The sequence below is a fragment of the Xenopus laevis genome, chromosome 2S (genome assembly GCF_017654675.1).
Source record: "Xenopus laevis strain J_2021 chromosome 2S, Xenopus_laevis_v10.1, whole genome shotgun sequence".
In the NCBI taxonomy this organism is placed as follows: Eukaryota; Metazoa; Chordata; class Amphibia; order Anura; family Pipidae; genus Xenopus; species Xenopus laevis.
Window position 1 is genome coordinate 128,892,280 of NC_054374.1, and position 23,258 is coordinate 128,915,537.

The following is a 23,258-nucleotide window of genomic DNA, read 5'->3' on the forward strand; positions in this document are numbered from 1 at the left end:
CACCTTTGCAAACTTTTTATTGGTATTTAATAGTCCCTGTTTTTGTCCATACAGCTCAGTATTACCGGAAGGCAACATTTGCATTGATAAAGCTGAAAAAAAATAATAATAACAGCAGTGACTCAGGCTTAAGGTAATGAGAGAACTTGTTATTGAAGCAGGACTGTACCTTTCCTTCTGAAATAGCCCCACTTTGTGCCAGGGAGCATCTTGGCTTTAGATGTGAGTACGTGGTCACCTCTCCTCCAGTCTTTAGGATGATAACAGATTATCTGCCTGTACCTAATTGTTAAAAGCAAGTTCTTGGTAGAATGTATCCTCTTTGCTGCCTAAGGAATCAACAGTGCAACAAGGGGATTTATGTTCCCTATAACCACACTGAAACACAAACCTCACGAACCGCAATGCATTTCCAGTCAGTGGTCTCTTGGCAGTTCATAAAGCAGCCATGCGAAGGACGGGGCAGTATTGCACTTCATTATCTGTAAACAATCACTGTTGATGAGAAGAGGTCCAATTTTAATTCTCTCCAAGTCTATGTATGATTTTCTTTTTGGGGGTCATCCTCCTAAAAAATATTGTATCATTCAAGCCATAAATCTCAATGTTTCCAATTGTTACACTAAAAAAAAAGACAGATTTTTGAGTCACATGTTGCAATAGCTCCACCACTAACCGTAATACTTTTCCTTTTCTTTCCTCTGCAGCATATTTAACTCGCATGCTGCACAGAAGTTAAACAATAATGGATACGCATGTGCGACATAGAACAGCCAACGCATAGGGGTTTTTGGAAGGACACGATTATATTTTACTTTGCGTGCGAGTGTGTGTGTGTAAGTGGCTGGATCCATGTCACATGAATGGAACATAACACTAAAAATACAGAAAGACGACACCCAGGGAATCCGGCACCTTGTTATTGGCTAATGCCTTTAGGACCTGACCTAGACCCCGCAACCCGAACTATAGTGTGAAGAGTAAGCAAACCTTCAGCTACATGGGTTGCTTTGTGCTTCCGATCTTACAGTTCATGGATGTCTGCCTTATTTATCTATTAAAAGGAGCGGGCAGATGTTTAAAATAGATTCTGCTGGGGGTAGATTAACCGATTCCTTCTCTTATTAAAAGTATATAAAAATCAGTCAATCCAAACACAGCCCTCTGTCTAAGGTTACCATTGCATCTGAAGTCTTTTCCCCTTGTGTTTGGGTTTTTCCTCTCATTCAACTCAATCTCAGACTTTTTAAAATACAGCAAAGAAAAAAAAAATAAACAAATACAAAAACACAAACTCTTAAAATGGCAACTATAAGAGCTGAGACTGTGCAGCACACTGGCCTTGCTCTGTGGACTAGAGGCTATTGATAACTTAGACATATATTTTGCAGCACATTTATATGTGAAATTAAATAAATATGTTTAAAAAAAAAAAAAAGTGTGGTTCTGAGCTTTGGAGTCCCAATGAGTGCACAAGGCAGTTTGGCTCATGAATTCACTGCTTAGTGTCCTTGGCTGGTTGGAGCCAACGATGCTTCTCTGTCTCTCCCCATACTATGTAACCCTGCAGCACATCACGTTTGGTGAATCTCATGAAACATAAGCTCTCTGGGAATTGGGGTCTCTGGGCCATATATATTCCCTGCTCTCCGCTCAAAGGCGGCAACCATTTGCTTTACAACTTCATCAAAGAAGACCGTGGCCAACTGGGAATGAAGCAGTGAGCGGAATTCAAAGGAGATCTGTATGAAAAGAAAACAGTGTAAGAATCTTTTTAAAAAATGTATACAAATTCCATACAAATCCGTATTCACAAGGATAAACAAACCCCCTGGTCACATCAGGGGACTTGTTGCTAGAGGTTAATTCCTTGCAGAAACCCGCTCCAATGGAAAACAACCAGTACATCTCTACTGTACTACTGTACTGGACAGCCTCCAAAATATCACCGTGGATGTCCCAGAATTACTAAAAATATACTGGCACAGGCAGCCATCTAATTTGGTGCCACTTTCTTAATAGATTAAACTTAAAGGGGAATTATTGCGAAAATTTTAATTTAATATGAGCTTCATCATACTGAAATAAGAAACTTTCTAAATAGAATCAATTAAATATTCTGCATTGTTTCTGAAATAATCAAGTTTATCTTCACTATCCCTCTCTCAGCATCTGTTTCTTTTCATTCTGTCTTCATGCAGCAGTTGGGTGTCAAGGGGGGCTCCCTTTCCTAGCAGATGTATTAGAGGTCACTCTAATAATGGATTTCAGTACAAAACAAAATCTAACAAAATAACTGCCTTTTGTACAAATTCTACATGTAGAGAGACAGGATATCTGGTGATTTTAATAGAGTGAGCTCAAATACATCTTCTAGGCAAAAGGAGCCCCCTATAAGATATATTGGATCATTCATCTGACACCCAACTCCTGAATGAAGAGAGAATGAGGAGAAACAGATGCTGAGAGTGAACATAAATTTGATTTCAGAAACTATGCAGAATATTTAATTGATTATATTTCAGTATGCTGAAGCTTATATTAGCGATAGTTTCCCATTAAAATCACTGTCACTACCTTTATATATTTGTTTTATGGCATTCAAAGTAAACATTGAGCAGCAGAAAATGTTAACCCAAATGCATGTTGTTGTATGTGGGCCTCAGTTGAAAACCAAACTCACTGAGAAATCTACAGTGCAGGTACGAGGGTATCCAGGGATGCCAGGGCTAAATCTCCAGATGGTCTCTAGGTGATTGAAGAGACGTCCATCTGTACAGACAGCCTGTGTAGAAAACAAAATGTAGAGAGAAAAATCAATATTAATTATTAATGTAATGCTATACATACTGGCAAACAAGCAAAACGCAGGTTCTTCCAGTATGCAAAAGCATCAAAAAGCCCAAAAACTTAAAAAAAAAATTACAAAAAAATGGAAGTTGCAAGAAGACACACCTAGAAGCAGTCCTTACAGTCTTGCCAACCCACTAAGCCAGAAAGCCCTGAACCAAAGTGCCATACGTCAAAATCCTATGCTCCAGGTGTTCCTTCTCTCCATCAAGATTAGAAACTGCAGTTGAGGTCAATTTAATAATTGACCACGTCTTACAATTCGAATTTGACTATTCGCCACTTAAGACCTGCTGAATTGCTGTTTAAGTCAATGGGAGAGGTCCAGGGATCAATTATGAGTTGTTTGCAGCCTTCCTGACATTAGTGTTTTTTTCGGGGAAAAACAGTGTATCAAGTCTTTAAAGTTCTGATAAAATTTGATTCATGTTTTCAGGTCGATTCCATTCATAAAAAAATTTGATTTTTTTTTTTTTAAATACATTTCGATTGGTCGAATTTATGGGAGTTTTTAAAAAACACACATGAATTCGAAATTCAACCCTGGATAAATGTGCCTCTAATTATGCAAGGGGGTCATAGATCACCTTGCAAAGCACCACAGAGGCCACGAACAATGTTGTTCTGTATTACAAAAGAAGTTTCTCGGACTCACAGAAGACACAGGCTAAACTGCTAATGCAGATGCTTTCAGACTGCAACATTTGAGAGAATAATTTACTTTTTTCAGATTAAGTGGGTAGCATTTTGGCACAGTGGCTAACAGTGCCGTCTTGCAGTGCTTGGGTTTTCTCCTCTGTGCCTTCTTGGGTTTTTTTGTTTTTGTTTTTTTTTTTCCACAATCCAAAAACATACAGAAAGTGATATTGTGCTGGTGTGTATGGGAGAACATATATTATTATTATTACCATTAACATGTATTTTTACATTATCTTACAAAGATCATACAGAATTACATACATAGAACATACAGTATTACATACATAACGACCAGTAACCGATACAAAAAGGTGAATAATGAATGTATTTTTCCATCCATGAATGAGCTTTCTGCATCTCTTGTCAGTTTTGGACCATTTTTCTTTAGCAAATGCTTTTCCATATTTGAAGGATGATTTCTCCTGAATGCAGTTATATATCTCCATTATTGTTCATTACATTTAAACGTTACATTCCATTGTTTCATCTTTAACTATTCCCGAGTGTAATTTTCAATAGTTTTCTAACTGAACAAGTGCGTTTGAAAAAAAGTGCAAAGCTGCCAATATTTTTGGCCACAGTTAGATTATAAACTTGTTATAATCTAAAGGTAAGGACTGTCTAAATTTTGGTGGTTATTTGGGTACTGTACTAAAAGTGTATAAGTACCTCTGCATTAATATAATGCAACAACGATTCTTTCTGGGGACCTGAACAGACGGAGACGAACGGTCTTGGTGAACTGTTGCTTTTTAGCTTAAAATGTTGTGGTAGAAATTTAATAAAAGTTGCATATGAAAAAAAGGCACAAATAGGTATAACATTTTGCAATGTAATATTCTTAGTTTTTGCAAATATTAGAAGATGCACTGGGACAGACACTGATTCAAATGTTGTATAATCAATAAAGTATTGCATAAACCAGGTGCTATATAAAGGATAATAATGAGAATAGACCAACCACCATCACTCAATTTTTTGTACCAACCAAAATTCACTCCATTCATTTCCATGGTATTACAACTGGTCTGGTCAATTCAACATTGCTCTATTTGCAATAAGCCTAGTAGAGGAGTTTTCCTATACTTATTCTCACTCATTGACCTTTTGCAAGTGGCCCTGGGAATGTCAGTTCAGCAGCTGAAACAGGCCACTACTTTAAAATACCTGGGAAGTAAAATTAGCCCTGATGTAGGCGGTGAAACTGGAGCCTCTTGTTAGAAGCCTTAAGACATCACTTAATAACTGGACAAACCTACCACTGGCGCACTAGTGAAGACCACATGACTATATGAAATGAAATACTCTTCCAAATTCATGTTTGTCTTGACTTCATGAGCTCATCCCTATTCCTATGGAAAAGAATACCCCAGAAATAGTGGTCATAGCTCTCCCACATGACATGGAAAGCTTCTAATACTCTGTCCCACAAAAAGAAACCCTATGAACATCTACACTGCTTGGCAGTCATCTGACAATAAGGGCTTCAAGGGAGACCCACTATTAGCAGTAATCCCAGAAAGAAAGCAGCCATACTGGAAACTGGGCCAGCAGGAGATTTTATGGTAGTTTGAATCTCCCTCCAACCAGATCCCAATGCAGCTACTAAGAATTCAGTCCACAGGCAACATGCTGTCCCTAAAAAATTGCCATACTAGGGCTGAGCCTTTGTGGCCTGGCCATGAGCTCATGAAGCAAAAGCCGTCATCAATGGTCCGACTGTTGAAGACAGGAAGGAGGTAAGAGAGGAGTTGTAACCTACCCCTTTATATATGGGCTGCCATCAGAAATCACGGGCCCCCACACAGCAAAATTTTCTGGGCCCCCTCACCACCCCTCAGTATAAAGGCCACACAAGACACAAGCATTAAAACATTAAGTGCCCCCCTATAAGTAAAAAAAAAAAAAAACTTTGGTGCCCAGGGCCCCCTACAAGTTTTGATGGTCAGGGCCTCCTACAAATTAGCGAAAAAAAATTGGTGGCCAAGGACCACCTACAAGTTAAGAAAAACATTGGTGGCCAGGGCCCCTACAAGTTATTAAAAAAAACACATTTGTCCAGGGCCTCTACAAATTATTAAAAAAAAAAAAAAAGCATTAGTGGCCAGGGCCCCTACAAGTTATTTATAAAAACATTTGGCCAGGGCAGGACCCCTACAAGTTATTAAAAAAAAAAAAAAAAAAGCATTAGTGGCCAGGGCCCCTACAAATTAAAAAAAAAAAAAAAAAAAGAAAGAAAATTGCACTTACGTCAGCCAGGGAGCTCAGGTGCCGGTATCTTCAATTTCCTGTGCTCTGATTCGCCAGTGAAATGTAAGGCCTGGTAAAGCTGCATGGTGATTGGATAAAGTAGAGGGGAGGTTCAAACCTCACCCATCCAATCCCCATGCGGCTTTACTGGGACTTACACTTCATGGCAAATCAGTGCACACAAAGCAAGAAGAAGCCAGTGAAATTCCACCCAGCCCTCCCTTCCGAAGTCTGCTGCTCACTGATGGCAGGGGCCCAGCTCTGCAAGTGCAGCACGGCCGGGCCCCCCTTAACTCCCCAAATCATCTGGGCCCGGGACAGTAGTCCCCCCCGATGGCGGCCCTGACCCTATATATCCTAAACAATAAGGAGTTGAAATGATATAACGTATGTTAGCATATACAGGGGATGAGAAGTGTATACACAGTATACTGTGCTAGCAACTGTGAATTTGGACTAGAGCTCCTTTCCTCTACTTTTCATTGATGAGTATGGACCTACTAGAATCACACAATAAAGCAGAGTTCTGTTTGCCAAGTATACTCTTATGAATAAACCTTGTTCCCAGGGATCAATAATTACAGATCCATTAGCAAATGATACATTTATAAGGGGTTATCTTATTAATATCAGGATTGGCAGGCTTGTGAAGGAGAGGTTAGCTGTTGCATGTCACTTTCCTGCCTCAAGCAGTCACAAGTATTTTATTCTTGGCCCAGGACGTGACCTTGCAATATACCTTCCATTTTAAAAAGGGTAAGTAAACAAGCTGGACGCTTTCCAAAGTAGAAAGACCAATTTAGATTTATGTGCACGCAAGGAGCAAACGAGCACAAACAAGCTCTCGTTACTGAACAAAACTCAGGGACTTACAAATATTTTAAACTGGAGGGAAGAACTTGCACAAACAATGGTTTTAAAATCAATTTCTCCCATGACTAAAACACATGCAAATGAAACAGCACACACATATGTGAGGACAGTGGCACAAGTGATGCATAGTGTTTGCTCATCAACTTAAAGCTTCTTCTCGCCAGAGCTGCAGTCTGATAGAGCCCACATTCTGGATGGGTGAACCATAGCCAGCGCCGTTACTGTGTACATTGCCGCCTGAGGTGGCTCCAGTAATGCCCCCCCCCAGCTCGATTCCATTTCCGGGGGGAGGCAGCAACGCTAGTGCAGAGAGCGCAATTGCGCTCTCTCGCCCTAGTAAAGCCGAATTTCTGGCTTAAAAACCGGAAATTCGGCTCTTAAAGGCACTGGGAGCGGCTTTTTTCCACCCCTGGAAACCTAGCTGGCGATGCCGCCTGAGGCGAGCGCCTCAGCTCGCCTCATTGGCGGATCGCCTCTGACCATAGCACACTCTGGCCCCTATACTGGGAAGAAGCTCCCGTTGTGGATGGCCATGCTGGGGCACACACATGGGCAATAGCGCTAGCTTGTTGTTATAATGATTGCTTATTGAGCGCCAACTTGTAATGTTGAATGGGAGACTGACCAATTTGGGGACAAGAATGCTCAAAAGAGGACTTTTGTTACAAAAGTACTATTGTGTCTCAAATCTGGAGTGTGGGCTCTGTAAGCTCGCATCACTAGTGGCAAAAACTATTTTTAGTAAAAGATGTCTATTAAAGGAGAACTAAATCTTTAAAATTAATATGACTAAAAATGACATTTTATATACTGAACTTATTGCACCAGCCTAAAGTTTCAGCTTTACGTGTCACAGCGGGGGTCACCATCTTGGAAAGTATCTGCAACACTTACATACTCAGTGAGCTCTGAGCAGCTGTTGAGAAGCTAAGTTTAGGGGTTGTCGCAAATTATCAAGCAGAAGGTTGGCGTGTCATATAAGCTGATGCTACAGGACTGATTATTAAATTCTGATGCTAGTTGCACTGGTTTCTGTGCTGCCATGTAGTAATTATCTGTATTCATTTCTAATCAGCCTTATATTGTGACATTTCTATTCTGTGTACTGTATATTGTGAGTGGGTCCCTAAGCTCAGTAAGTGACAGCAGCACAGAGCATGTGCAGTGAATCGGTAGAAAAGTAGATGGGGAGTTACTTTGGTATATTTGAGAGAATTAGCATTGTCTGGGTGAATTTACGTCTGTCGAAGTGTTGCGATGTGAGCAAAGCTGACGCTAGCGCAAATTCGGCTCTTAGTGAATCTGCCCCATAGACTTTAATGGGTGTCGCCGTCATTTTGCCGGCGGCGAAATTTAAGCGAAACAAAACAGATCAAATTCACCCAAGCTTGACCTCTATATGTTCTTTTTGTGAATAAGGTATGCCGTACCATCTATTTTACACACACAATAATATTTACTACAGGCACATAAAAAGGAAAAGAAACACTTACCTTAACAAGGTGTGGACGCACTAGAGTTAGTATAGAAGTATATCTTTCCAATATGGGAGGGAAGCCAACTTCTAACTGTGCTTTGGCATATCCTGTGCGCTTGGAAATTACTGAAGATTTTTTACACCAGGGCACAAACTGTTTGTATTCTTCCACATTAGACACCACTTCATACATCTCTTGCATGGAGTACCTGTAGGTTAGGAGAAACTTCATGAAGAGCAAAAATAACACACACAACCAAATGAAAGTTTAAAGATACAATTCTGATGACAGACTCCCTGTGTGGTGGATGAATTGGGGCTGACTTGCTAAAATAAGAGCTAAATTGCACTGGTGTAATCATGTTGCTAATTTGGTGAAACTGGTAAAGGCACTGGTGCAATGAATACCTATGTTAGTAGAGAAATCCCATAGAGTTGAAGTCATGGCTTGGCGTAATTTCTATAATACATATATTTCTAATTCAGAAGAATGAATAATAAACAAGAGCAAGATTACTCTACTGTAAATCTCTATCCTACAAATGTGAATGGTCAATATGGCACTTATACAGGTATTTGCTAGTTGTGGATACCTGGGGCAGCGGGCATCTTGCTTATCTAGTAAGTGAATACATAAGTGATCTGCAGCCAGTTTTCAGCATGCCCAAATTAAATCTTCTCCTCAATGGCCTAAACAACAAATATGTGACCATCTTCAATCTGACAGCTGTTCCCTTCCCAGATTAAAGCAGCATAAAACATGAACAATATTGTGATCACTTAGTTGCATATAGGGTTGCCACCTTTTCTGGAAAAAAAATACCGACCTTCCTATATATTTATCTTTTTTCTCTATTAATAACATTGAGATCAGCCATCGTATTTACTGGCCAGGCCGGTAAAATACCGGCCAGGTGGCAACACATATGCCATTTTATGTCAAAAGGTGATGATTCCCTCTGATGCCAACTATAATTGCAGCTTTTTCTATTTCATCCTGAAGTTCCTGTAAACTCATATTACAAGATAGCTATGTTACTTAACAAAGGGAGCACATTAGCGAAACTCTGAGCTCAGCCTGAGGCTGAATTTTCTCTAAAGCTGGCCATAGACGCAAAGATCCGATCGTACGAATCGTGGATTCGTACGATTTTCGGACCATGTGTGGAGAGTCCCGACATTTTTCGTCCGTCGGAGATCGGTCGATCGGACAGGTTAGAAAATTTCTGTCGCCTGCCGATAATATCTCTGCGTGTATTGCCGATCGTACGATTTTCAGTGGGAGACTGTCACTAGTGTTGTCAGACATAAGTATCGTACGATTGCTGTCAGGGGCAGAACATTGGGTGATCTGTTCTTATTTGATCGGAAAGAGATGGGAAAGTCCGATCGTACGTTGATTCGTACGATCGGATCTTTGCGTCTATGGCCAGTTTAATACAAATTAACACTGACCCTCCAAAGCAGTTAGTGCCTAGTAAGGGATTAACAAATTGAAACCATAGCCCTTGAGTAAAATACATAGAAACATTAGGCTAATTAATAGTGGTCAGATATGTAAAGATATTGTTATTTTATACATGCTCTTTATTTGAGATAAAGCATTGGCAGTAAAAATTAAAGAAACTTTGTAAAGTTTATTATTGTCACAGGCTGAGAGATAAGAAAGGTTAACCAATGCAACACAAACATCATTCAAATTGTACAGTGTATATAAGTGTGTGCATTCAAAAAGACAACAAATATTATTTAAAATATACAGAGATTTATTTTAGTTAATCAAAATATGGGAATGCATGAGGCTCCTTGATAGTGGTCAGGTAGGCTAAGATTCTAAAGCCTGTTACAAGTGCACTCTGATTCCAGACCCTGCCTCCCTATCTAAGCAAGAATAAAAAATATTTCAGGCAAAGGCAGATGATTGAGTGAACAGACTGGAACAATATAATGACTAATGCATGTCCTTTTTTTAGTTAAGCCAAATAAACAGATTCACTGAACTTCAACAATATAAATATATCAAATCTAAATTTCTAATGAGATTTGATTTGAGGGATGCACCGAATCCACTATTTTAGGATTCGGCCGAATGCTTCACAAAAAAAATTGGTTGAATTCTAAACTGAATATGCATATGCAAATTATAGGAGCAAGGGGTACTGCGTGCACACTGCATCACATGATTTTTATAGCCTTCCTGACATTCAAGTTTTTTTCTGGGAGAAAAACTAGATTCCTACAATTTGAACACAAATCAAATACAATTTGAATTTTCGGGTCGGAACCATTGTATCGAATAGTAGCCATTCAAATCTTTTCTTAAATAACCTCCAAGTCGAATTGTGAGTATATTCAAATTTTAAAAAACATGAATTCAAACATGAATTTGAAATTCGACCTTTGATAAATGGGCCTCCCTGAGAAAAAGAGTAAAGGTGGCTATACCTTGAGGTGGACAATATCGGGCTGATCCGATCGTGGGCCCAACGATCGGATCCTAACGAATGGGAACGGGGGTCGGATCGCGGGACCGCATCAACGAACAGATGCGGCCGCGATCCGACGGGATTTTTTGTCCCATCCGAGATCTGGCCGTCGTGGGGCCCCATACACGGGCCAATAAGCTGCCGACTTGGTCTGTCGGCAGCTTTTATGGGCCCGTGCATGGCCACCTTAATTATTTGTGCTCTCTACCCTGGCAACCCTGTTTTCCCAGTAGTTTTGCCCCTTTTTTAAAAAAAATAAAATACACATGCATACATATGCAAAAATGGCTTTCCCTGCCTTTAAATATATGCAACAACATCATAAGACTGGACAGATTACACTAATTCAGCTCCGATAGTTAAGGTGATATCTCATATCCATGGACTACTTTGCAAGACTTCAGCAGTTGCCAAATGCTTTACAATTACGTGGCACAATGATTTTGTGAAATTAAATTGTTAGAATTAGGCTTATGTCACAAACAGCATTTTTTTCCCCACCCCATCTTCATTATGTACTGAGAGGCATGGTATTCACCTGACACATGGGTTGGATTTTGGTGTGAAAACACAAAAGTGTGTTCATTTTGACATTAGCCTAAGGATTGTTCCAGCCAACACTTTTCGTCATGCAAATAAGTAATTACCCCATAATTCTGCGCTCAGAGTACTCCTTCCTCTTGTTAGTTAGTGGCCCAGTGAAGCCCAGGAAGCCGCGACACTGTTGAATACATGGACTGCCGATATCTTGTACAGCCTTTTTGGAAGTTCTGGTCATGACAATTCCACAGGAAGCTAAATGTCTACAAGACAAAATAGAAAAAAAAAAAAATAGTTTAACATTGGTCACGTCGCAGAGGATGATCTGCTGCCTGCAACCCCCTTTCCAGATTAGTGTTAACACAAAACACACTTTGTACACTATTACACACTTACATTTACACACACTCACATACATTTTTGGGGGATCAGGGCAGTTTCACACATTCACAACACTCACACACAGGACCACAACACACAATTTGCCTAGTGTACACACACTTACATAATTGTAAAGCTTTTTTTATTTTTCTTAATGCATTATGTGGTTTTTTTTTTATTGATTTTTCATTAGCTGAAGTGACCTACAGGACTAACTTGATTTTGGGGCCTCTAAATGGCAGATACTTCGGTAAACCTATGCACAATGGGCAATAACCTGTTTGGAGGACCCCTGGCAATCATATTTAGGGTGTTTTTTTTTTTTGGTACATAATGATACATGGCCGATATGATGCTGGAAAGTTGAAGTTTCAGGTATTTCACCAAAACCGCCAATTTTGGGAAAGCCTTGTAGTTTGGAGCAGAAAGGCATGGGTACCCATTTTAGATTGCTTACTTTACAAAAAATATATATTTCAATGTTTTTACCCCACAAAAAAATGCAGTAAAAGTGTTGATTTTTCAGTAGCTGAAGTAAAGTTCTGGACAATTTGGATGTGGGGTGTCTAAATGCCAGATACTTTGGTAAACCTTTGCACAATGGGCATCAAACTCAGTGGACCACTGGCAATCATATTCAGGGTGCTTTTTATTGGTACCTAATACAGTGTGGGATATGCGGAGCAGCAAAACTTTTCAAAAATATATGTTTTTCTGGGGTAAACCTACGGTTTCAGGATTTTTTGGCCTTGGAATCTAAAGTATGCAATTTTCTGCCTTCGAGCTTTTTTAAAATTCAGCAAGTTTTTGCTGTACAGAAGTCCTAAATCTCCCTAAAACTATACATATCTGGTATTGGCACGTTCGAGAGACATGATGCTTTCCAAATAAGTTGGATTTTCATGTGTAAAATGAAACATTTTTCTGGTATAAATTCATATATTATGAAAAAGAGAAATTTTTCAATTTTATTTGTTATTTAGCGCTATAAATCTTTTTCCAGAGGTAGAAACTCTGGCAGATTTAGAAAGCCAGGTTCTCCCAAATAAAACAATGTATAGTTTTCCTATAACAGGAATTTTTCCCCTCAGAAAATGCCCCTAAAGTAAGAGAGCACAAAATGTTTTCAAAAATGTCAAATTTCATGTAACCAAAATGTCAAATTCTGCTGGCACTTAATTGGTTAAGGAATGACAATATAATGAACGGTTATCCTGCACTGGTAAAACTGGCAGGTTTGTTTCAGAAACTCTACTATAGTTTATATAACAAGCTGCAGTGTAGCTATGGGGCAGCCATTCAAGCACAGGATACACAGTAGATAACAGATAAAGAATCCCTGAACAATTTTGAAGAATCCCATTGTATCCTAAATAATCTGTTATCTGCTGTGTATCCAGTGCCTTTTCTCCTTTTCAGCTTTGAATGGCTGTCCAAATGGCTACACAGCAGCTTGTTTATATAAACTATAGTAGCATTTCTTAAGCAATCATACCAGTTCTACCAGTGCCAAGCAAAAGTACATTACGTTCCATGTTTAATAGGCTTTCATTTTTTGGTGTCACTGTTCTTTTAAGAGTACATTGACCAAAGCTTCACAGCCTATGCTGAAATAATGCTTAAATGAGCATTCCACCTTAAAATAATAAAATCAAGTTATAGTACTATGTAAACCATATTCCCCAGAGGCAGTTTTAGCTGAGCAAAAGAGTTCTGTACATGGGGTATCAGGTAATGGCACGGGCCAAGCCACACACCAGCAATTAATCCAATATAGGGAAAACGCCAATACTTTAATATGCTGCAACAGGGGTGATCCCAATTTTATTCCATAGTGCAACCAGACACTGCAGTTACGATCAAACGTTTCGAGACCACATGTCCCTTCCTCACTGAGTAAATACAATTGGGATCACCCCCATTGCAGCATATTGAGGTATTTGAGTTTTAGCTGAGAACCTTTCCAGATGAACACAATGTGCCTCAAAGCTTCCCACAACCACTACTATTACTTAGTACTATTCAAACTAGTGCAGCAAAAATATGAATTGTTGTCACATCTGTATTTTAACCTGGCTTCCTGTGAAGGTAAAGTTAAATGGGCTTGGGATACACTGTAACCAGCATTTTATCTTCAATACCAATAAGATTTCTGAGGCCTTCATTAATACATAAGGCTCCATGAAAAATGTTATGATTTGAAGAAAAATTTTACATTAAGTTGTGGAGGTGTATGCCAGCTTTAAAATCACAAAGGTTTAAATGCACCTGCTCTTTATTTATCTGTATCTAAAATTACATACTTCCACAAAATTAATGGTTATAAATAAAAATATAAGAACAGCGGGTAAAATCCAGTGCAATTCTAGTATATCCGAGAATAAATACAAATATAAGGTGCGTCTAGCAACAAATAAAAAAGCTACTGTCAACATTAAATATATTAACTACCAAACACAATTATGTGACATAACAGAAGGGCATGGCATTTACCCAGGCACTGAGCTCTCACCTTGATGTGACCCGTGATAACTCAGCAGAGAAAGAGGCTCTAGTTGCACACACAACTACACTGTGCCAGCTCTTCTCAAATGAATAGAATGTTCCCCTAGCAGTCACATGGCCTGACGACCCATGTGCATAAAGTGACAGACACAGAGGGTCGCGTACCCCTCACTTAAAGGAGAACTAAACCCTAAAAAATGAATATGGATAAAAATGCCATATTTAATATTATGCACTTATTGCACCAGCCTAAAGTTTCAGCTTGTCAATAGCAGCAATGATCCAGGACTTCAAACTTGTCACAGGGGGTCACCATCTTGGAAAGTGTCTGTGACACTCACATGCTCAGTGGGCTCTGAGCAGCTTTTGAGAAGCTAAACTTAGGGGTCATCGCAAATTATCAAGCAGAAAATGAGGTTGGCCTGTAATATAAGATGATGCTACAAAGTGGATTATTACATTCTGATGCTAACTGCACTGGTTTCAGTGCTGTCATGTAGTAATTATCTGTATTAATTACTAACCAGCCTTATATTGTGACATTTATATTCTATGTGTACTGTATATTGTGAGTTGGTCCCTAAGCACAGTAAGTGACAGCAGCACAGAGCATGTGCAGTGAATCAGTAGAAAAGAGGATGGGGAGCTACTGGGGCATCTTTGGAGACACAGATCTTTACTGCTAAAAGGCTGTAGTTGCCTTGGGCTGATACAGAAACCCAAAACCCATTACAGTCTGTGGGCATCATTTTTGGGGCAAAACCTGGCGAAAAATTTCACTCATCACTAGTGTCAAATACTACAAACCAATATGAAAGTGTAAGCAGCACTGAAATTACCATGTGAGCAAAGTAGGGCTTGCTAAGGGGTGAGGGATTACCATGAGTCACATCATGCAAATTGGGGGGGGGACACAAACACAATATACATTTTCATTAGTTATTTATAAATAAAGGTTTGTGTTATGTCCCCATTGAGCATGTTCAGCATGTAAAAATGTATGGAATAGGTGATACCATTAATATGATGATGTCTTACTGTGCCAGCTAAGGAGGAACAGCCCCCTCCCGCAAGGAATTGAACAATAGGTAAGGGCACTTTTGGCAGGAAAAAGGTGGCAGGCTGGGGACAGAACCATGGGGCAGGTCAGTCCAGGAAGGGCTACTTAAAGGAGAAGGAAACCTAGTCGGCGCAAAAACCCTCCCCCCCCTCCCGTGTGTTGCCCACCCTCTCTCCTCCCCCCTGGCCTACCCGTCCCGCTGGGCAAATGCCCCTAACTTGTTACCTACCCTTCTGCGCAGGTCCAGTCCACGGAGTTCACAGGCACCATCTTCTTCCACGCGATCTTCTTCCTGCTTTGACCGGCGTTTTGGCGCATGCGCAGTAGGAGCATTGCGTCGGTACGGATCTACTGCGCATGCGCCAAAAGTCACAAAGTTTTCGTGACTTTTGGCGCATGTGCAGTAGATCGTACCGGCGAAATGCTCCTACTGCGCATGCACCGGTCAAAGCAGGAAGAAGATCGATTGGAAGAAGATGGCGTCTGTGAACTCCGTAGACTGGACCTACGCAGAAGGGTAAGTAACAAGTTAGGGGCATTTGCCCAGCGGGACGGGTAGGCCAGGGGGGAGGAGGGAGGGTGGGCAACACACGGGAGGGGGGGGAGGGTTTTTGCGCCGACTAGGTTTCCTTCTCCTTTGGTAAGTGGAGAGCAGGTAGATAACGGTTGTTTTTTTTTCTTAACGTGCCAGCTATTATGCTTAGAATGTGTAAATGTATGTTGTGCAATTGTGTCTAGGGTACACAATAGTATCAATGGTTTGATCCAGGGGAGTTAAACTACTTTTTTAAACAAGGGTGGACTTTCAAAGGCAGAAATCCTAAGCTTGTGGCTGGCCAGTACTGGGGCTCAGTGGGTAACATTGCTGCTTTGTGGCACTGGAGTAAATGCTTCAGTTCCAGTCAGGGCACTATCTGCGTGGGGTCTGTATGTTTTCCCAGTGCATAGGCTTCCTCTCACACTCCAATAGCATAAATTCAAGTTTTAAGTGCTTAGTATTAAAGAAACAAGAGGAAGGATGTCCCTACCCCTCCTTTTTTAACAGTTTACAAATATTTCTAATTTTCTGCTCTCTATTGTATATGCAGCCATGAATAGCTGAGGAAAAAGATCATGAGAGCTGCAAAAGACAAGAAATAGCAAGTATGTTACCCGTACACACTGCTGCAAGCATGTTTGCACATTCCTATTGATTCTGTAAAGCCAGCTGTTGATGACACCAAAAGCACCACAAGTTATTAATGTAGCTTGTGCTTGCAATACATCCACATTAAATCTGATATAACTACAGTGAGTATTGATAATGTATATTTATGTATTACAGGCCTGTAAGAGAAAAATTGTAAACTTTAATGTAATTTCCACAGCTTTAAATTGATACAATTGTATGAAGAATGGCACTTTTATTGTTCAGGTGGTTAAGCACACAAAGACTGATGCATCTGAGAAATGTTGCCCTTAAACGGGCTGTTCATCTTTACATAACTTTTGCATAATTCTACCACTATGGTGGCATTTTGCCAAAGGTGAACATCCCTGTTAAAGGTGAATTTCCCCTTTACTTTGGTATGTATGTATGTTTACTTTTAATTATATAGATCTACTTTGTGCGTGTGTTTAGCTCATTCAAATTTTCAAGAGGATATGGCACACATGAACAATTATTGTGCAAAACAAAATAGTTTACCTACATTCTTACAGCTGTGCTTTTCCAACACGGGCAGGGTTAAATGGAGGACCAGATTTAGCTAGTTCTTATTGAGAGCTTTCTACTCTGTAAGCATAGTGTTCGGATATTAGGACCAGTAACACATATTACCCATTACCAGAGAACACACAAGCCTGGCTGCAGTCACCAGGAAACATTGAGGGTACCAAGATCCCATATGGGTTTTTCTTTTTCTTACACATCCATTACCCTCCAAAATTCCGGTTATGGATTCTGATCCTTTTCCTCAAACACCTCTCATGCAGGGATCTACCAGTAGACCTTAAAGGAGAAGGAAACCTAGTCGCCGCAAAAACCCTCCCCCCCTCCCGTGTGTTGCCCACCCTCCCTCCTCCCCCCTGGCCTACCCATCCCGCTGGGCAAATGCCCCTAACTTGTTACTTATCCTTCTGCGCAGGTCCAGTCTACGGAGTTCACCGACGACATCTTCTTCCACGCGATCTTCTTCCTGCTTCGAACGGCGTTTTGGCGCATGCGCAGTAGGAGCATTTCGCCGGTACGGATCCACTGGGCATGTGCCAAAAGTCACAAAGTTTTCCGATTTCCCTTCGTGACTTTTGGCGCATGCGCAGTAGATCGTACCGGCGAAATGCTCCTACTGCGCATGCGCCGGTCAAAGCAGGAAGAAGATCGCGTGGAAGAAGATGGCGTCGGTGAACTCCGTAGACTGGACCTGCGCAGAAGGGTAAGTAACAAGTTAGGGGCATTTGCCAAGGGGGACGGGTAAGCCAGGGGGGAGGAGGGAGGGTGGGCAACACACCGGAGGGGGGAGGTTTTTGCGCCGACTAGGTTTCCTTCTCCTTTAAGCTGGTGATCAGTAGATCTCAAGACACGGTCAACAAACAACTGGACGAAGTTACCCGTCTGTTTCATGGTTTTCATTTAGATATTTATTATGGGTTATGTATTAAGGTTACATAATAAATAGTTGTTTGTTAAATATAGCAATATAAATTTGCTCATAATTCAATATAATACTACAAGTAATATTTCCAATGGAACAGAGTTCTAACAATGCTTTAAATTATGTAGATCATAATGGGACAACATCACAAAAAGTAGAACCCTCATTAGTAAAGCATCAGGGGTGCCACCTGGCCGGTATTTTTCCGGCCTGGTCGGTAAAAATGATGGCTGAACCCAATGTTATTATTAAGGAAAAAAGGATAAATAAATAGGAAGGCCCGCATTTTTTCCAGAAAAGGTGACAACACTAGCTCTAGAGCAGGGATCCCCAACCTTTTGAACCTGTGAGCAACATTCAGAAGTAAAAGGAGTTGGGGAGCAACAGTAACATGAAAAATGTTCCTGGGGTGCCAAAAAGTGCTGTGATTGGCCATTTAGTAGCCCCTATGTGGATTGTCAACCTACATTGAGGATCTGTTTGGCAGTACACCTGTTTTTTATGCAACCAGAACTTGCCTCCAAGCCTGGAATTCAAAAATAAGCACCTGCTTTGAGGCCACGGAGAGCAACATGCAAGGGGTTGGAGAGCAACATGTTGCTCATGAGCTACTGGTTGGGGATCACTGCTCCAGTGTATGCAGAGGACACAAATGTTTGGGTAGTGGGCTTTTAGTAGGGTTGCCACCTTTTCTGGAAAAGAAAAACAGCCACCAGCTTTTTACCTTTCTTCCATATTAGTCATTTTGGCATCAAGCATCATTTTTACCAGTTTGGTAAAACACTGGTTCAATAGTTTGTCTCCCACCCCACACTTTGAAAGTGACATTTTTCACTAAAGTGTTTGAGGATCCCAGGGGGCACCAATACCCAGTGCTTCATCTCAAGCGATACTAGGGTTGCCACCTTTTTAGAAAAAATTCACTGGCCACTTATGTGGGCGGTAACACTGTGACGTAAAAAGGGGCGGAGCCACAAGTAAATGCGCAGGCTGTGGCGTAAAGAGGGGCGGAACCACATGTGTCATGATGCAAGAGGGGGTATCGTGAGAGGGGCATAATACGAAGTAGAGGTAAATTTCTGCCGGAGGGCCAAGGGCTTTTGTTATAAGTATTAAAAATTACCGGCAGTTACATTGCCGGTAAATTTGTAATACCGGCCCCGGTAGGTATTTTACCGGCCAACCCTAAGCGATACCTGAGTACATGGGTACGCCACTGGGTTGCCACCTTTTCTGTAAAAAAATACCAGCCTTCCTATATATTTATCTTTTTTCCCAATTAATAACATTGGGATCAACCATCATTTTTAGCGGCCAGGCAGGTAAAATACCGGCCAGGTGGCAACTCTAGTATGCCAAAGAGCTGACAGTCTGACTAGTACTACCCATCCACCCATTATCGTGTCCAGGATACAGTAATCTGTAGATTTACTTAGTAGTAGTTTGCATCACAAAACAAATGCGTATATATTTACTGTGAAAGGCCGGGGGGTGAGGAGAAGAAATACAGGCCTCATCCTGTAGCTGCACGTCCACAGCTGAGGAAACCTTTTCCCTGTTACGTGACATTAGGCCTAGTGATTTCTATACGAGTCCCGGGAGTGGCCGCTGTAATATACACCTCTGTTGCGCTACAGACCCTCAGCACCTTGGGGTTCATCACTAGCGTATTTTGGGGGATATTTACTCGCTCATTCTCCCTTTAATAATCATTTGTCCAAACAAAGCGTCAAAATCGACGCGGGCATTCCCATACTGAAGGGGAAACACTGGCATTTTAGTACGATATAACAGTAATTGTTTTCTTATTCATAAGGAACACGCAATAAACAACACGGGTCATCATAGCAGAACTTTACATCCCCATATGGAGGCTCTATATAGATAGATTGTATATTGTTGACACGTGACCACCCGAAGGCCCCGCCCTTCCACAACGCGCCCCTTCAGTAGACCTATTACCTGATTGGGTGGCGGTGCGCTCGCGACCGGCATCCCCGGAGCCCCTGGAATGTCGCGAGCCCGACGAAGTCACTGAAGGAGCGCGCACCCAGGCCAGAGAAGCGGGTAGCACTGGAGGCGGCCATACTTGTATAATGGAGACCCAGTGGGCGCTGGAAGCACCGTATAAACCGGAGTTCCTCTGGAAAAGGTCCGCTTCTCTGTCGGACCCCTTCGCAATCTGACCTCGGAGAAGAAGCCGGTTTCGGATCACCACTGTCATAGGCTCCTACGTCATTGAGTTACCATAGCGACCCGACGTGACGTCTTACGTGAGATCAAGGGAGAAGGCGGCACCCTGTTTGTAATAGGATGCCTATTGGCTTGATGGGAGTTGTAGTCTTTACGCTGTTACATAATATTTACTCGATTCCGCTGTCATAGAGACACCGGGTATGTGCCGTGATTCTGCTTGTGTCCTGGAACTTGTTTATTATTTGCTTTATGCGACGGCTTTGTTCTGTAAGCTTCTTGTCAGAGCTACAGGTGCCAGCTGCCTGTCTCCAATCGTAAATATATTCGCTGGAAACGTTTTTAAAAGCTGACCAACTGCAGAGCAGTACTTTTTTTTTTACTTCATGTGTCGAAGTCATTTGCTTTTAGACGGTTTGAATAAAAAAAGTGTGTTTTTGAAAACGACCTGCCATGTTATATGCTATTGCTAATAATTCTACTTATTTTCTAACACGGCCCTCGTGTTAGTAACCCACTGCCTTCCCAGAGATTAGGTCCTGCAAGGTAAATATCCCATATAAGAGGGGTACCTGCCAGGCACTCATACGCCCCAAACACACCCTGGGGGTCATTTATCAACACTGGGCAAATCAACCAATCAAATTGCTGCATTCATTGTTCTACTTGCAGTTGGCTTTAAAAAGCTTTTCACTGATTGGTTGCTATGGGTAACTGCCCATGGGCAAATTTGACCAGTGTTGATAAATGAGCCCCCCTGACTCCACCCACTCCCAAACAATGCCCACCCCTTTCATGTCCACCACATATAGACTGGAAAACCGGACAAGATTTCTGTCTTTTTGTTCCAAGTGCCTCCTAGTTACTATTTACCCAATGGTGAATTCCTGTGACGGACGTTAACCTACTTAAAATAATCAAAGATAGATGATACAGTTATAACGACAATAAAAGTGAAGACGCGATGCTAGTTGCAAGTGGTGTACCTACGGTATCTCCAAATTTTTATGGTGTGGAATAAAGCCAAACGTTTCAGGAGCCTCACTCTCCCTTCCTCAGTGGATAAATGCACAAGTGATAAACAAATGCATGCCATACACATACAAATAGCCATTAGGTGCCTCCACCCCCTTCACATATTTAAACTGAGCAATCCATGTATAGATTGACTGTGCGTCATTTTCGTCCATAATATAAGATCAGCTATCTGCTTTCCGGAAGTGATGTAATGCCAGCCAAGACGTCAGTACACGGCGCCATCTTTCCAGGCAGTTGACAATTATATCGCTCCTTTCTGGAACTGATGCAATGCCAACCAGAGTCTTAATGGGGAACGCCATCTTGCCAACCGTGACTTTGTGATATTCAGAGACAATTTCTTTCTAATTTTGGTTCTGTACATTACCATACCTCCCAACATTCGAGAATAAGAAAGAGGGAAAAAAATTTGGCGCATGCAGCACGGCTAAATATTTCTTGGTCACGCCCACTCAGTGGCCACACCCCCAAAGGCACACCTATTTTACAAAAACACACCCCTTTCACTTGGTTCACAAAGCACCCAGCTGTCCTTTAGTATAAGTAGCCATAAGTCGTCATATGACAATCTTGGAATCAGCACTGCCAGGCACTTAAAAACTCTTTTGAGGCTGCCCTGATATTGCTGTGAAGTGTAACTAATAATGGCAACTGCCCCCTCCTGCACCTCCTCCCCCTAGTAATTTCCTAGGGGGAGGAGGGGGCAGTTGCCATTATTAGTTACACTTCACAGCAGTATCAGGGCTGCCTCAAATGAGTTAAACTTTAAGCGCCTGCATGCTGGGCAGATCCTTAACGAGATTATTGCATTGATTGTGCTTCATTGGCCAGCAAATGGAATTTTGAAAGGTAAAAAAAGAAATAAGAAAATATTTAACAAGCTTTTGTTGAGTAATTTCTCTTTTTTCTTATTTTTTTTACCTTTCAAAATGACAAAATTGTTTGCTGACAAACCACAGAAAAATCTGAGGAAAATGTGAGGAACTAAAGCCTTTTTTTTAACACAATTACTTAATTTCAGGGGCGAATTTACTGTTACCCTACACTGGAAAAATGTTGTGTTTGCTTCAGAAAGACTGCTATAGTTGAGCCATGGGGGCAGCCATTCAGTCTGAAAAAATGAGAAAAGGCACAGGATACTTAGTAGATAACAGAAAAATCTCATTCTGTTCTAAAGAGCTTATCCGTTATCTGCTCTGTAACCTGCACTTTTTCTGCTTTTATTCAGACTGAATGGCCAATGTCAGACTGGCCCACCGGGATACCAGGAAAACTCCCATTGGGCCCAAGTGTCTGTGGGCCCTCCTGCTTCTAAATATTTTGCCTGTTTCATTGTCATTACCTACTTCTGTATGGGAACAAAGAGGCTAAATAGATAGAATGATAGATTACTGAATAAAAAGAAAAGTGACTTGGAGAATAGAGGTTGAGCGAGGAGAGGAAGAGGAGAAATAGTTTGGAAAGTGGGCCCATGGTCTTAGGTTTTCTGGTGGCTCCTGGCATCCCAGTATGACACTGTAAATGTCAGTCTAGAAACCATCAAATCTTCTTGGAGGTTCCCATCCAACCTGTAAACCTCTAGCTGTATAGCGCTGTTGTAGGAAAATATAGCTTTTAATAGTTACATGAAAGAGGCTGAAAACTATTTGCTGGTACACCTTATGAGGGCAGGCGTATAGGTAAATGTTACATGGGCCATTGATTAAAGGTCAAAAAAGAATTTCATGTTGGTGCTTAACAATGGGGGATACACTGGATCCTTAATATTCACTAACAAGTCTAGTCCAGTCCTACACTCCAGCATCCACTCTGTGGCATCAGCAAAGACATCACTGTGAAATCTAATTTTCATGTTGCCTGGCTCCATCCTGAGTCTCATGTCCCCATAACCAATATCTGCATTCTGGTGTGGTAAATTACAAACAAATCCTTTGTTAATACAGAGAGAATGAGAAGCACTGAGGATTGTAGGGGATCCTTTCTCTGTCTTTCACTCTCTCTGTTTTAAAGTTTATTAAGTTTTTTTTTTTTTAAAACAATTAAATTAATTCGATTAAATTAAAAAATTCTGTTTATGTAAAGTTTTATGTTTGGTAACAAGTAGAAAAAAGGCTGCATAAATGTATCTGTTAAGAGGCATTGCTGCATATTTTTTCTTTCTTTTTATTTGTACACCAATCCGTTAAATAATTGTTTCTGCTGTGGTTGTTTTCCAGCTGTCTAGTGGCGAGGAGCATAGACGGAGGGTGAGTTTTGTGCTTGTAGAGGCTACT

The 23,258-nt window shown here is 41.1% G+C and overlaps 1 protein-coding gene and 1 long non-coding RNA gene across 2 annotated transcripts in view; one reads left to right on the plus strand and one right to left on the minus strand.

The window, feature by feature from the left end:
* coq10a.S (coenzyme Q10A S homeolog) lies at nucleotides 1-20,344 on the minus strand. The gene is made up of 5 exons (XM_018250006.2): nucleotides 19,717-20,344; nucleotides 11,283-11,438; nucleotides 8,166-8,358; nucleotides 2,684-2,785; nucleotides 1-1,742 (listed from the first exon to the last, which is right to left on the minus strand). The coding sequence occupies exons 1-5, from the start codon at nucleotides 19,839-19,841 to the stop codon at nucleotides 1,575-1,577; spliced, it is 744 nt and encodes a 247-aa protein (XP_018105495.1). The 5' UTR covers nucleotides 19,842-20,344; the 3' UTR covers nucleotides 1-1,574.
* Nucleotides 20,062-23,258, plus strand: part of LOC121400677 — a 13,589-nt gene continuing 10,392 nt past the window's right edge. The window contains exons 1-2 of the long non-coding RNA XR_005965902.1: nucleotides 20,062-20,148; nucleotides 23,202-23,231. This is a non-coding gene — a long non-coding RNA (uncharacterized LOC121400677). The remainder of the gene's footprint in view (nucleotides 20,149-23,201; nucleotides 23,232-23,258) is intronic.